The sequence below is a fragment of the Ammodytes marinus genome, assembly GCF_949987685.1.
Source record: "Ammodytes marinus genome assembly, chromosome: 8".
NCBI lineage: Eukaryota > Metazoa > Chordata > Actinopteri > Uranoscopiformes > Ammodytidae > Ammodytes > Ammodytes marinus.
The window spans coordinates 28793074-28809739 of NC_137212.1; the positions used below are offsets into that span (position 1 = coordinate 28793074).

General features: G+C 42.6%; 1 protein-coding gene across 1 annotated transcript in view; it reads right to left on the bottom strand.

The window, feature by feature from the left end:
* prdm5 (PR domain containing 5) overlaps positions 1 to 16666 on the bottom strand; it is a 33684-nt gene extending 17018 nt beyond the window's left edge. Inside the window, exons 1-12 of the mRNA XM_080032408.1 lie at positions 16541 to 16666; positions 15682 to 15765; positions 14777 to 14899; positions 13487 to 13652; positions 12913 to 13090; positions 12079 to 12171; positions 11816 to 11937; positions 10739 to 10818; positions 8176 to 8260; positions 6602 to 6759; positions 5252 to 5345; positions 2255 to 2415 (exon numbers count right to left, since the gene is read on the bottom strand). Of these exons, the coding sequence (XP_079888534.1) occupies positions 2255 to 2415; positions 5252 to 5345; positions 6602 to 6759; positions 8176 to 8260; positions 10739 to 10818; positions 11816 to 11937; positions 12079 to 12171; positions 12913 to 13090; positions 13487 to 13652; positions 14777 to 14899; positions 15682 to 15765; positions 16541 to 16639 (1443 nt within the window). The 5' untranslated portion in view covers positions 16640 to 16666. The remainder of the gene's footprint in view (positions 1 to 2254; positions 2416 to 5251; positions 5346 to 6601; positions 6760 to 8175; positions 8261 to 10738; positions 10819 to 11815; positions 11938 to 12078; positions 12172 to 12912; positions 13091 to 13486; positions 13653 to 14776; positions 14900 to 15681; positions 15766 to 16540) is intronic.

A 16666-nucleotide genomic window follows, 5' to 3' on the forward strand; every position in this document is an offset into this window, starting at 1 on the left:
TTCCCTGAGAATAATCGTGAGTATGAAAAGCTCAAACTCGGAGCGACAGTTTCAACAGTGGTACAACAATACAGGAACACCTCCTCTCTCTGGGCCCCCATCCTTTCCTCCATCACCCCACTGTGTCCCTCTGACACCTCGGGTGTTCCCTTACAAAGGCTCCATCCGCGCACACACACACACACACACACACACACGCTCACACACTCATGCTCTCAGACACAAAAACTTGCACACTAACAAACACATGAATACACACTCACTCACTCACTCACATACAGTCACGCACAAACAGATCCACACGCACGAAAAACACGTGTGTCCCAGATGGAGTGGTGTGTTGCATTATTTAGTTGGTTGTTTGTACAACAGAGAAAACATCGGTGGTATTCCACCTTCACAGGCACACAGCCACGGGGAATGATAGCCATTTTAAGTGGAAACGTCGCGCTCCAATCGTGTGGAATTTATATGGAATTGTCTGTAATTATTCAACTATTTTATATACAATGATCAGTATGTCTGTCACTATACTCAAAAGACCAACCCTGTCATTTCCATTCAGGAGGGAATCCATTCAGCACAACACCTAAAAGGGGTGAGACTACTATCTTCTACAATGCGCAATACAGTATATACAGTACAATAACACGCACATACATGCTGACACACACGCCCTCCCATACAGCGCAAATCCAGGCTCACCGAGGAGGAAGCATTGACTGTAACAAGAGAGGGACATGCATGACAAAGGCCTGTTCTGCCAGAGACGGACAGCCCTACCGTTCATTTACACAAGAAGCTGCTGATGCAACAGCACATGTGACTAAGGGAAACAACAAAAGAAATGCACAGATACGGAGAAATACAATTATGAATTCATATCACACTTTAGTTGTAGGTGAGTATTTCACTTTCAGTTCATGTATTAATCTGTGGTTCTCTTAAGATAATGGCATTTTCCACACAAGATGTAAGCTAGTTCTTCCTATTTAAGACTGGATACACTCCTGAATTTGTATTATTAATTATTCGAGGCAATCGTTTCAGTAATTTTTAAAATGTAATCAAATGAGCTGCCATTCTTTCTCATCTATCATTGTTCATTTCATTCCATTTGTTTTGAACTGTTGGTGAGGTACGTTTATAAACGTATTTTTCAAACTTAAAGACTTAATTAATTAAGATCATTGATGGATAGAAGAAAGAAAGGGTCTTATCAACACTGAAAACAAGTGTTAGTAGCCTGCCTGCTCGGAAGCTGTAAAACACGGAGGTAAAGATACTGTATGCTGTAATCATGAAAAACCTGAACTAGATTTACAATCTAAGTTTACAAAAAAAAATGGCTGTGAATAATATTTGCCATGTATTATGGGGCCTATAAGTGTGCTCAGACAAAACATCAAGGTGTTACAATAAATGAAGACCTCAACAATAGCATGGCCAGAAGCAAGGTTACTCTGTGCGATGTAAACACAACCAGAAAAGTTGTCGTCTCCTCTGTGACCTGGCTTTGATCAGGGACCAGATCTCTAGCCAACCAGCAGTCCCCGTGAGCAGCAGCCAGACAGTTCAACATGCCCCCGTCTTCAAACCCTACTGTTCTAAAAGACAAACCTCCGAGACGTTTTCTTTTGCCATGTGCCAAGAACGCTGTTTGGTTTCAATCTTGATCCATAACCACAACGGACGTTGTCAAGATTTAAGGGGGGGCTCATAATCTGCAGCCAGATCAGTTTGGGGGCCTTTGAAAACCCCCGCGGAGCTAATGGACTAACTGCCATTCCTAATCAACATAGGAATTGATTCACAAGCCTTCATGGGCAGCCACGGTCCAAAGATGGATGTCTCCGCCAGCTTTTTGACAGTCAGAGATATTAGCACGGTGTAGCTGCGTCACTTTTCATGAGACGGGACGTGCGGTCGGATGGAAACATTTTGGGTGAAGTCGGTGGTGGGTTTTATTTCTTTATCTCAGACCGCAGGAGAAGTATGCTCTTAGTAACTATCAGCAGTTAAGTGCTGCCCGCTTTCCAGATAATTTCAGTCCGTCCAGATGGTTTTGTGTTTTTTTCTCTAACTGTTATGTTTGAACTGTGTGCATTTCAGATGAATACAACAATAAAATGGAGTTTGAACTCAATTTGGGGGTGGGGGGTGGTGGGGAGGGGGGACAAAGTGACAGACACCTGGGGAGACGACATGCAATCACCGTTTTCTATGATTGAGATTGTTCTCTTTTCATGTTCACCTTCTTGTGGCTCTTGAGGACGGACGGCGTGACAAAGGCCTTCTCACACAGGTCGCACTTGTACTTCTTGTGGCCGTCGTGCACCACCTGGATGTGGACGTTGAGCGTGTCCTTCCGCTTGAAGGTGGCGTCGCATTGGTCACACTTGAATGTCCGCTCACCTGTATAGCAGAGAGAGAGAGAGAGAGAGAGAGAGGGGGGCATTTTGTTAGAGCCATTTCCAGCCATTCTATTGTCGTGCTCCCTAAACACACAATCATCACGCACAGCGAGAGAGGGGGAACCAATTTCAACCGGGGGTGGCGATTGTGCTGGACAGAATAAAAATACAAAGAGAGGTATTTCATTGGACCACCAGACAAACCCAAACAATGGTCTTTAGAAAAAGGTCTGGTTTTCTCTCCCTTTTCTCAACAGAAGTCCTCCTTTATGGTGACATCCCCACGGGAAACAGTAAAAAAACAAACTGTTCTGCCATATGTTTCATTTTGAATGTAAAAAAATAAACTACGCCATATTTTATTAATCATTCCACTGAAAAGCACTTAAACGCCAGACAGACAGAGAGACAGAGAGACAGACAGACAGACAGACAGACAGACAGACAGACGATTTGCTGGGCCACAATCTCAGCTGTTCACACAGTGTTTTTCTTCACGCCTCTGCTCCCTGCCTCCATACAACAGCCGCTATTGTTGAAGAGTAGTTGTTTCCATTATATGGAGATTATTCAATTTCCACAGAGTAGCTTTCGAGAGAGTGTGTATTTGTGTGTGTGTGTGTGTGTGTGTGTGTGTGTGTGTGTGTGTGTGTGTGTGTGTGTGTGTGTGTGTGTGTGTGTGTGTGTTTGGGCGGGGGCAAATGGTTACAAGCCTGTGCTCATTCTCCTCTTACCAAGGCCGATGATGTTCAGTTTAATAACATGGAACGCCAGTGCAGCGAAGGCGGAGGCGCCCGTTGTGTGTTTTTAATCAAATACAAACATTGACCTGATGATTATTAATGTCAAGGACACCCTGGCACCAAGATTTCATTATTACTTGGAACAGGGGCTTTGGGTTTGGTGTTAAACCAAGCGTGCACCAAACACAGACAGGCGCACACATAGTAATTAATACACTGACTTACATACACACAGGATGATTCCCCAAGGTCTTAAAACACCTACACATACAGTGCTCAGCTGACCTTTGACCCTACATAAATGCACGGTGCATGTTTCACACACACTAACAGATTTGTTTGTTAAGTAACACACACCGGGGGATTTCAGAGAACTTGTCACCATTCACCAGATTTCTTGTATTTAAATAAACGTGTGGTCCAGAGCTGACCTGCACATGTCATGTACATACTGTATATTTATCCTTCCTTCTCCACAGTGGGGAAACATAAAGGTTTTTGGCTTGGGAATGATCTTAAAACTGAATGATATGTAGTATGTCACAGAAATTAGCTAAAATAAACAGAAACCTCATAATCCCACTTGGCTTGATTCATTGGCAGGTGTGAGTTTTTATTTTCCATTTTTTTCCCTCATATTTTATGATTCAGCAGCTGTTGTCTCCCTCTGACAGCTGCCTGAGGGTCGCCTGTGTACGTCTAGGTCTAAAGCGCTCAGGATCATCCTCCATTGTAACACCTGTAACACTAGTGTAACTTCACCTGCTCTACTGTGTGTAAGCAGCTGTATTCCTATCTTCTAGCTAATTGTTTGGGGTCCCCTAACTCAAACTACTGTCACTGTTGTTGCTTTGTGTTGACATTGTTGTCAGCTGATTTATGACAGCAGGACTTCAGACGTGGGGGGAGGGGGGATGGAACTTGGAAGCATAGCCAGACCTATACATACAGTAGAAATTTGTGTGCATCGATATTGCTAATGATCAAATCTCCGGCACCGACTCATGAATAGGCAGCATTCAACTAGATGAAACATGCAAACTTGTGACATGTTAAGAGAGTTGAAAGAAAATGGATATTTTGATCCGTATTTTTTCTCACCGTAAGACAAACTCACAAGAGACAGATGCATTTGATTCACTAGCATCATGGCTATTCTCTCACCTACAGTGAAACCACACACTGGATCCTCCCCGCCCCACATACTGTCTAGAAGTTGATACATTATCCCCAGTGCTGGTGTTTTATAGCCTGCCTCCTGAGACAGCGGCAGGAAATGCCTTGAGCTTTACAATCTCTTTGTTATCTGGCTCAATTGAGAGGAGCAGCGCTGCATCCTGCTTGCCAAGGCTGGGCTGCTGCTCAGCTGTCTGGGGAGGTGTGCTGCACTACAGCACCCAGGGAACTGCACTGGGTTTAATATGATGCCTTGGTGGGATGTTTGATACATGGTAATATATTTTATTGCAGTATGTCCGTTCTGGGAAAGGGATCCCTTTCTCTGTCAACTCTCCCTGAGGTTTCTCAATTTTTTAAATCCTGATAAAGGTTTTTTTACTGGGAGTTTTTTCTCAGCCGAGCTAAGGGTCTAAGGGCAGGGTGTCATACTGTATGGAATGTAAAGCCCACTAAGGCAAATGTCTATTTGTAATATTGGGCTATACAAATAAAACTGATTTGATTTTGATTTTAAAGTATATCCACTGGTGAAAAAGATGAGCTTGGAGGCCTGAATGCATTGGAGTCACTTAAAGAACATGTCAGGCTGGCCTGAACTGAAAACCTTTGTGTCCTATAGGACATTTTTTAAGATGTTTAAAATTTTACTACAGGAATCATATCATTCCAATGTTATTATCCTTAAAAAACATACCCTATTTCACAGGGCTAATTTACTTATTGCACTGACTGTATTGTATGTACTAAATATCATAATAACTGGATTTGTTTCTGAATGTCTCACTTGAAATCTGAACTTTGATAAAAATCGATATCCAGTAGGACACAAGGAGAAGAACATATAACATTAGCTTTCTTAACATGTGGTTGTTGATGGGGTCACATAGAACACACGCTAGGGCTACTCATACTTACTGTTGTGGATGAGTAAGTGACGCTGTAGGGAGAATGGCGTACGGAACAGCGCTTTGCACTCCTCACACTGGAAGGGTCTTTCCTCAGAATGGGTCTGCAGAGAGAGAGAGAGAGAGAGAGAGAGAGAGAGAGAGAGAGAGAGAGAGAGAGAGAGAGAGACAGAGAGAGAGAGAGAGACAGAGACAGAGAGAGAGAGACAGAGAATAAAGCTGTTATTGCAGACACAGGTCCATATAACATCATACAGTATAAAAAGGAGATACCAAAAATACAAAGAAATTCATAAATTACATATAGGCTTATAGGATATACAGGCTATTGCAACAAATGCCGTCTTAACCTAGACGTGTATTCAGAGGGCTGACTAGGGCTTCAATAAAGTTATTCTCTGACTTGTCCAGGTGACACATAAAACTAAACATCAGTTGTCTTAAGAGTGCTTCACAGGTTGGCACTGTAGTGGACACAAAAGAGAGAGAGAGAAAGAGAGAGAGAGAGCAGAAAGGGCAGATGTTGATGTAGCTTCTTAAATTGAGAAGATCACGAAAGAAGGCTCGCCGTCTAATTTGGTTTGTTTTGGTTTGAGGAAGACAATCAGCTTGAGGGGCTTTAGGTTCAAAGTGCTTCTGTTTTTTTTCTGCCTCCCACCCCTCCTCTCTCTCTCTCTCTCTCTCTCTCTCTCTCTCTCTCTCTCTCTCTCTCTCTCTCTCTTAATGCCCGACCTATCTATCTGAGTGACACCCCCAATCCCCAAAGTAAACACAGGGGAACCTCAGGGGTGCAGCAGGGGCCACAAGACCCCACAGATAACAGACCCTACCAACAAGACCCTGATTGATTAGAGCCTCGCTAATAACTCAAGCTTTGAAGTGACTTTTCCAATTAATACCTCTAGCTACACTACATATAGAATTACCACAAGAATGACCCACTCGTGTGAAAAAAACGAATGTGACATCAACAGTAAACTCAACTTCTTGTAGAAGTTGCTGTGAGCGAACTCTTTCCCCCCACACAGCTTACGCTTGTATGGTTTGTCCTTGCGTATTATATTATAGTTACGTTTTATCTATTTATTTGTATTTTTTTATTTTCCTTATTTTCTATTTCTTTTTTATGTTGGTTGTTGATTGATGGTTAGACCTGATTTGTGGAGAGGTTTGTCATTTGTATTTGTTCTGTTGTTTATGTTTGTCTTGATGGAATATATGGATTTTGTATGGGATAAAACATTTTTTTTTAAACAATTTAAAAAAAATACCTCTCCATCTACGCCACGAATATAACGACTAAAAGAATTACCACTCTTGAGAAAAAGTAAACGACAGTCAAAATAAATACACAACTTACCTTCTTGTGATTCTTGTAGACGTTGCGGTGAGCGAACTCTTTCCCACACAGCTTACACTTGTACGGCTTGTCCTCGCTGTGGATGATCTTATGAGCCGTCACCTGGTCCAGGCGCTTGAAGGAGCGGCTGCAGATCTCACAGGTGTACGGTCGCTTCTCTAATCCACCGAGACATTGACGCACAAGTGTGGTGTTAAAGGTGAAGTAAGCGATTTATTTCTATTAATATAAGTGTTAAATCGCTCTTTATTCATACAGTGATCACTTATAAAGTGTGCGCGTTTCATAAAGCCGATCTCTCATTCACTCGCTCTGCATGTAATCGGCAAATAAACTTTTCGGGGATCCCACTACTAATAACCAATCAGAAGAGAGAACGCTACAAACCGGCACCCGTCTCACTGCCTATGCACACGCAGAGAGCGACAGAGGGGTGAATGTTTAAGCGCCTACAATGGCGGAGCAGGTAAAAATCCTTCCCAATGTCTGTTTTGATGGTTTTTATCATGTTTTATCACACTTATGGATCTAAGATGATGCTAAATAACTCGCTGCTTGAAGACCGCAGTGCATTAATGTGGTGACGTGGGGACGAGGGAGGGGACTCAGGCCCCCAGGACTGTGCCTTCTCCGAGCAGCCAGCATGGACATGTGGCCAATCCATTAGTATTGCATGGTTGGGGGTGGAGCTTATTTTCATGCGGCCCGTAGGCAGATTTCCCCGTCCACACAGTTCAAGCGGCGAACAAGATTGTGTCTCTGCAAAATAATTCTGGATATCAATCATAGGCTCATACTTATCTTTAGACCATATACTATTAAAATGGAAGTTTTCTCATTTCAAAACGCCCCCTCAAGCGTTTTATTAGCCCAACGGCTTTTAACGGCTTTCAGTTTGTTTTCGCCAGGCTAGATGCTACAGAACGAGAATGATTCTACATCCGCTACCAGTCCGCTACGCTTGCCGCCCTCTTTCTTGATAGGTCCATAATGCCGCTACGTCCATGCTACGTCATGCTTCCGGGCCGCATGAATTTCCGCATTAATGCTTCCTTGTTGCTTCTCTGCGCCAATGAGCAGCTTTCATAGGAATGAATGGGCACCATTTCTTTATATGTCCATGGGACGAGGGAGGGGACTGCTAACTGCAGTCACTGACAGGAAGTTAGCTAAACTGAACATTCCACTTACTGAACCTTTAAAGGTTGAGTCAGCCAATTGTGGAGAACGCTTGTTGTCAAATTGACTTTTTTGTCAGAAAATATCTGCTCATGCATCGCTACCTGTCTGTTCCTGTGTTTGCTGGAAAAAAGAATCCAGTGTTAATACACAGCCTAGGCTCTGTAAACTGGTACGTGAACGAAAGGGTATGTAAACAAAAGGGGGCCAACAGTCGCTAACAGCATGTCCGTTTACAGAGCCTAGGCTTTGTATTAACACTGGACACACCGTACAAAGAGGTAGCAGATCGTGAGGAGATATTCACTGACTTAGACAAAAAATGATTTTGACAACGAGCGTTCTCCAGAATCCACATTTAAAGGAGTGATGTATTTCATGCACCAGTTCCTTACCTGAGTGTGTGATCATATGGCGTTTCAGCTGATTGGTAGAAATAAACTTCTTGTCACACGCGTGGCAGTCGAATATCTCATGGACCTACAAGACAAAAGTAAAATAAGAAAGAGCATTTAAGTCTGGCTGATAATCTTTAAGAGCAGGGCAAAGAGAAAACGGAAAAGTTGAAGGATCCGGAGTCTGTGATGGTCAACAGAAACCAAATCTTGTCCACCGTTAATAGACTGATGTCCACGGTCCAGAAAAGCAATTAAAGTGATGAAAAGTTTCAATCCCTTTTCTATGCTTCAGAGGATAGCTACGATAATTGCACATTCAATAGTTCCCCGGCGTACGGCTACAATAGCATATGCTAATGCAGTCAGCTCCTCTTGTCACAGACGCTAATGCATAAGCTTGTTCAGCTAAATGATGATAATGGCCGTTTTAAGCTGCTTTGAAGCTAACGTGTCACTATGGAAAAAAGTTTGATTGCTCCACACTGCAAGAATAATACTTAATGCCCCGATGTCTTTGACTGATGCTGTAGGGATACTCCACATATTGTTTGGCCAGAAATCTGGGCATACTTACAATAACACGTTCTGAACATCTTTATTAAATGTGTTATTACATTTGTCAAAATCTAATGTAATGCTGACCCAAATTTATAGAAACATTGTCTGCCTTTCACTTCTCTCTTTTGTAACAGACAATAGCTCATACAATAGTGCATGATTGGAAATCATTTCTGCTACCATAAAAGCATAACCTTCACAAACGCACACACACACTCACACACACGCGCGCACGCACGCACACACACACACACACACACACACACACACACACACACACACACACAAAGAGGCCACTTAGGAATATTAGTTATGCCTATTTTAAAATGCCCTGGAGATCTGAATCTGGAAAATACTGACTCATAAAACAGGGTGAAGTGGGTTAAATGACGCACAGCAGAACTATGTCCAAACTTTCAGGTGACTTTTAAATGTTTGACAGTGTGGAGGTGGCTCCATGATGAATAAGATGTTGATTATGTCTGGATGATGGATGTCGACGAGAGAAAATGAAAATTTACCAATTACCAGCTGAAGATGAAGAATGTTGGTTAATGAATGTCCCTCATAAACAAAATGAACATTCACCAATGAGACAATTAGTTTGAGGCAACGTGCATATTAATTCAGCGCCCAGCGTTATCAAGGGCGCGAACAGCTTTCATTGACGTGATTAATCCGTAATGAAAATAAAACGCTCATTTAAAACATATTTCTTTTGTTTTTCTTAATCCTGATAATAGCTTTGATTTGGAGTTACATGTGCCGGTTTATTACATATGCTTTCATATCAACTGACAGGCAGGAGCTCCCATATTGAACTCACTCCCCCAAATCTATACAAACAAGCACAGATTGTTCAACTGAAAGTCCAAAAGCTGCTTCAGATTTCTGGCAGCATTTGGATTTCTCTCTTCTCATGTATTCTGGCTAACTATTACGTGCAATTACATACATTGCATTGTTTGCATTGAAATTGCATCTTAAAAGGTGAAGTAAGCGATTTATTTATGTTAATATAAGTGTTAAATCGCTCGTTATTCGTACAGTGATCACTTAAATAGTGTGCACGTTTCATAAAGCCAATCTCTCAGTCACGCGCTCTGCATGTAATCGGCAAATAAACTTTTTGGGTATCCCACTACTAATAACCAATCAGAAAAGAGAACGCTACAAACCGGCACCCGTCTCACTGCCAGTGCACGTGCAGAGCGACAGCTGGGTGAATTTGTATGCACCTACAATGGCGGAGCAGGTAAAAATCCTTCCCAATGTCTGTTTTGATAGTTTTTATCATGTTTTTGCACACTTATGTGCACTTACCAAAAGGCCCAAAGGCTGAGTGATGTCACGAGTAATTGGTTTTAGAGTCCAAATCTAGTCGCAAGTCTTTTTGGTTTTTTCTCAGTTTGAGTCTAAAGCAAATCAATATCTATTTGTAGGAAAATATTTCAGAATAGTATTCAAATGACTCGGCTCAAACCTGGAATCCATCAGTAAGAGAGAGAGAGAGAGAGAGAGAGAGAGAGAGAGAGAGAATCCTGAGGCCAATGTTGACACCTTATTATCTGCCAACAGAACCTCTAACATTTCACAAGATCTGCGGGAGGACGAGCTTGTGAAAAAAAGAAAGTGCCAGCCCGCCCGCCTCTGCTCTTTGACACCCAGAATACATTTGTAACTACTTGATCATAATCACACCGTGGCGGAGTTGGAAATAACCGCACAAAGTGAACTCAGAAAAGCTCAGGGAAAGCAGAGAGACGAAATGCGAGATTAAGACGTTGGTTTGGACTGACTTATAGGAACGTGTGGGGTGGGAGGGGGGGAGATGGATTCCACTGTACAGCAGGAAACGGCGAGGGAAAAAAAAGAGACATCACTGTAAAAACGGATCATGCAAAAGTGCTTAAGCTTCGTAAATCCCCCCCCCCCCCTGATTCCAATGCAAAGTACCAGGGTGAGATAATCTGAGCGACGGTCCATGTTGTACAGGCCTCACCTTTCTGTGTTCCTGGAGATTCAGAGAGGACGAGCACTTCCGGTTGCATATGTTGCACGTGAGTTTCCGACGTGCGCTCCCTGTGTGAGGCGGATAGAAAGAAAATGCTGGATGAAACCTTGACTTATTGCAGGGCTTGATAACAAAAGTGGGTAAATAATCACGGCAATCATTTCAAAACCATCTTTTACACAGTAACAGAAAAAAGGAAAAAGAAAAAGTTTTACTGGACACTGGACACTGAATTCTTCTCGTCAAAGGTCCAATGAAATTATCCAACCAGTTCAGGGACCCTCCCCACTTTCCCCCTATCTGAGTCCCATCTGACCAGTCTGATCCACTTCCCCCCTCGCCCACACACACACACACACACACACACACACACACACACACACACACACACACACACACACACACACACGCAGAAACTCACTCACTCACTCTCCATCAGCCTCTGAGATGAATGTCTTAATCTCGGAGTTGATAGTTGATTCATGTGGTGTAAGGCTGCCCTACATCCCATCATAAATAGCTGTGGAAAGTGCAATTATCCAAAGGAGTGAGCCGCCCCAGCACAGCACACACAGGTCAGCAAATTATGTAGCGCAAGTAATTAGAGATGTGTCTCAACATCGCAGAGATTTGAACCAATCGAGGTCAAGTACTGTTATCACAGTTCCTCTGGGTGCTGAGGCCGCTAATGGACAATTAACTTACATTACATGACGATTTGAATAAATAAATAAATACATATCGTTAGCCTCATAGCATAATTGCCTAAATCATATTTACTCTACTCTACTTTTACTCTACATCTACTCTACTCTACATCTAATTTACCATACTCTATAACCCTTCAAATATGACTTAGGCAATTATGCTATTAGGCTAACGAAAAGTAGATGAGTAGAGTAGATGTAGAATAGAGTAGATGTAGAGTAAAAGTAGAGTAGAGTAAATATGATTTAGGCAATTATGCTATGAGGCTAACGAAAAAGAGCTGTGCGTGTGAAGATGTGTTATGTGTAACAGGGAGAGAGGAAGACACAGAGAAGGGAGAGACAGAGACCGACCCACCTGTGTGCACGTTTCCTTTATGCTTCTTCAGCGCGTCCTTGCTCTTGAATCTTTTGCCGCAGCTCTCCGCCTTACAGATGAACCTGGCGTCTCCTTTGCAGGCTTCCTTATGCTGTTCAAAACTGCACGCACAGGATAGGGAAAAAAAGAGAGAGAAAAAAGAGGAGGAAAGGAATGATAAATGGCACGGTTCCCAATCGTAGACTTGCACTCCTGTACTCGTATTTATAAAATTCCCTGTAGGGGCGAGGGATCTGTGTTACCTGGATTCAGAGCTGAATGTGTTGCGACAGAGCGTGCACTGGTGGGCTTTATTTTCGCCCGAGGGATCCGGTGACTCTGAACAATGCAAAACACTGGGGAGGGGATACAAAATGAAAAAAACAAATGAGGCATAAAAATAGGAAGTGAAACACGTCAATGAATGGACTGATAATTGCCCAGAGCAGATTTTACAGCTTGAAATTAAATATAACTCCGGAGCCGCCTGCAGACGCTTAGCTTAGCTTAGCAAACGAAGGCTGGAATCGTGAAAACAGCTGGCCAGACAAGCTCACTAAATTCACGTTACATCGCATTTGTTTCATCCGTACAAAAGTCGTAGTGTAAAAACAAGAGTTCACGAGAGTTTTTTGTGTGCCAAGACACATATTTCCTGAGAGTCCGGGAAGGATTAAACAAACGAGATAAAATGGATTAATCAGTGAGCTTTAGAGGGGCTGCTGCTGGGTGGATTTTGTTACGTTTGGACTGAGCATGGCTAGCTTTTCCCCTCTTTTCCAGTTGTTGTACTAAGCTAAGCTAACTGGCTGTGTCTCGGCTTCGCGTAGAACAAACAGACATGAGATTGGTATCAATCTCCTCATTAGTAAGAAAGCAAATATGCGTATAATTTTTTAAACAATGCATACTTCGTTGACTTAGGTTCTTGTGGAACCAGCTTCATCCTAATTCAGAATAACTGAATGCCTTCTTTTGTATCAGAAGCATAGCAATGAATAACCTTAAAAAACTGAATTTGACCTGCTTTCATTTCATTGTTGAACGTTAAATACAAGGACTCTACGAGCAGTTAAGTGATGGAGCAGAAAACCCACTGGCGCTGCAGAGCCTGTTTGATGGGGAACTTCTTGCCACAGTTCCTGCATTTGAACTCCTTCTCCTCCGTGCTGGGCCTCTGGTGCAGACTCTGGAGGTGGGCGGCCAGGATCTCCTCGCTGGGAAAATTGCTCTCACACAGCAAGCAGGGGTGGTCCTCCTTCTTTATGACTAGTTCTGTAGGGATGTTAGCGCAAGCACACACGCACAAACACACACACACGCACGCACACACACACACACACACACACACACACACACACATACACACACACACACACACACATTTATTTTAGCAGAGATGTGAGGGGCAAATATGTGTTCATTTCTGTGTGAGTCTCTTTGAGATGTATGGGATACATTAAAGCTATAGTGCGTATCTTCTGTTGCCCCCAACCTTTGGTAATCGCACATGGATTTTATACATTCTGCTGTCAGCCAGGTTTTTTTCTTAGCAGTAGAATGAATCAAAAACAATAGAAACAATTCATGGGCGCTTGAAAAAGTTACACACTATAGCTTTAACAATCCATGCTCATTAATTACAAATAAGGCAGCTTAATTCCACTGTACCCATTTCAACCAGATGCTTGGCATCTTTACTGTTTTCTTCCTCATGCTTCATGTCCTCCTCTTCCTCCTCCTCGTCCTCCTCCATATCACTGTCCAGGTAGCCTATCAGCAGCTCCGTGTCCGTCTCTATGTCGTCCACAGCCAGGTAAAATATGTTCTCTCCATCCTCACAGACAAAAACATAATTCAAATGTACTAATCACGCATTAAGTATAAAACACACTTGAGCACCGGAACAACTGTACCTGACATATTTGAGAAGAGTAATGGGAAAAGCAATCCTTCTAAAATCTTAACATGGACAATGAGTAGCTATGGACTGGAGACTGGCTGGCGGTTGAACTTATTACACCCAGACAACAGTCTGCTAAAGCCTGATCGAGGCCACAGGTCAAAAGACGACAACGAAAAACACTTAAGGATGTTTTCATTACCTTTCTTGTCCTGAAGGGTCATGCTAATACAATCAAATGGCCATTATGTTGTAACTGTGGGATTCTGAATATACATAAGTAATGATTAAGAAGGGGAAAGCTAGCACAATAAATGTCACTGTTGATGGAACACAGAGCTGTAAGGCACATGGATGACCTCTGGACGACCAATCATTTTGGGGCATTGCTGTGTTGATGGCAGGAACTTGGCCTGACCTGAAATGTTCATCTCGTCTTGGTTTCCATTGTGAGAGAACAAGCTTTTTTTTTGTCTTTTTTACGTTGACATTTCCCAGATCCAGTGTGCTATGGTCAAGATCACCAGTGTGTGTGTGTGTGTGTGTGTGTGTGTGTGTGTGTGTGTGTGTGTGTGTGTGTGTGTGTGTGTGTGTGTGTGTGTGTGTGTGTGTGTGTTTAGGCCTAGCTACTGTTGGTGAGGACATGCCAATGTAATAACTTTAACAAATGTTCTTTTATTCTTTTTGGAAATAAAACAAATCCCAGACATATGTACTGTATAGAACAGAAAACCAAAGAAAAATGCATCTCTCTCTCTCTCTCTCTCTCTCTCTCTCTCTCTCTTTTAGATCCATCTGTTTTTGATGAACATGTTAAGAGTGCTGCTCCTTTTTTTAAGTTACTAAAATCCAAATCCACAAATCTACTTGTGTGAATCACCAAATATCTCTCGGACGTAACATCACACCCACATTTTTTTCTTTTTTAGGGAAAAAAAATCATTAAGCCGTGCTGCTGACAGATGTGTATTGCCTGTAACATTTGGCATTGTCTTTCTAGGTCTTGTATTTTTGGGGAAGTCTTGACGGATTCATTGTCCACTGAGGAGAACTAATACCTGTATGGCTGCCAAGTTCTTCTGCTCTTGTGAGGGCGCCTGGTGGACAAAGCGCAGCCAGTTGGCATGGCGCGGGTTACTAGCATCCAGAATATACAGCACATCTCCTTTACTGCCACGGACCTGGAAGAAGAAGAAGAAGAAGAAGAAGAAGAAGAAGAAGAAGAAGAAGAAGAAGAAGAAGAAGAAGAAGAAGAAGAAGAAGAAGAAGAAGAAGAAGAAGAAGAAGAAGAAGAAGAAGAAGAAGAAGAAGAAGAAGAAAAAACACGTAAACTGCGTGAGTTGTGAGAAGGACTTATTGGTTTGAATGGTTTGTCTTCCGTGCATCAAAGTGTGTCTGCCAAACACATACAAAGACACAATCGTGCGCACAGGCGTTTACGTCTCAATGTGGGCCACTACAGATAACTACATCACAGCATTTACTTCAGTGGTTTACCATCAATGCCTTTTCCCACAGCATGAGACGAGAGTGGGCTTAAATCAGCCTGTATAGTTAACTGATATGCAGTGTAATTAAATGTTCTCTTTATCACACAGAAACTGGGAGCGCATTTAAACAGAGCTGCAAACGGCTGTGTTTTTCCTCGAAAAGCTGTCTTGTGATAAAAGACGTGTTTTGTGCTTAAATGCAATACGAGCGGCACTGGGATTATTTAGAGCACTCTGTTAATGACCACATAAATGGCATATTAAATACAGCTTTTACAGGTGTGTGCCTATTTGTAATTATGCAGCACGCACCTATTAACTACTAAACAATGAAAGTCACCTTTGAGTGACTTCTGCCAAACGGACAAAAGTCTTGCTTTTAACCCTATTTGAACGCTCTGATAGGTGAATATCTGAAATGTGTAGAATGGTGGTGTGTATATGTATAATATGATAATGTACTGTGCATTCACCTCCCACATAAGCCTGGTGTCCGAGCTCTCTTCCAGCTCGCTAGGCAGCCTTTTCTCACCAGCGAAAGGGCCAAACTTTTCTCCCTATACAACAAACACAGAGAGAGACATTGGTCAAACATGATGCCATCGGAAAAAAAGAAAAAAAAAATTACAATGAAACAACGTGCACCCTTGTCTGTCCAACCCATGATTGATTTTGATTTTTTTTTTTGCCCCGTGGATAAACCTGCATAGCTAGTGTGTAACATGGTAATGCATCCCTCAGCACTTTTCCATTCTTTCTGATCTTCCAGAAGTGCCAAAACGACAGGGGGCGTGGTCACACTGTGCTCATCGTGTTGCATTCATGTTTCATCCCCATCATGCTTCACAACGCTACCGCCGACTTCCAATTACAGCGTGCTCGTGCATTTGAATACATCCCTACTGATACTGATATACGTTAAGCCATTGGAAAACCTCTGGAACACTTCCCAACTTAACACGCCCCTCTATATATCTGACAGCAGCATGCAAATTTCTCTTTACTTTAGCATAAAAAGCTAAAGTAAAGAGTGAATGTAATATTCTTAGTAGTCTTGTCGGTTCACCAAACAGTCGCGCGCCCCTTCTTTACGGACAGGAAAACATTGTAATGTAATGAAGTGAACGAGAAACAACTGGAGAGCCTGTAGCTACGTGGCACTTCACGTCAGAGCAGCCTTGGGTTTAGACAGGGAGTCTTGACAGCGACTGTAAAGGAACAAGGCGAACAGAAAAACTATCTAAGTTGCGCAGGAGTTCTTTAAAAAGTATAATACAACGCTTCCCGCGTTACAAATTCGGTTACAAAGTTGCCCGGTGAGAAACTACAAACCTTTTTCACTCGCCTCGCCGTGTACAGACCGATTCCATCCTGGACCCTTGAAGATTTCAGAGAAAATCTGTCTGGCACATACATACCCAACATTGTCATTACTGGGAAACGTTTCCTTCAATGACA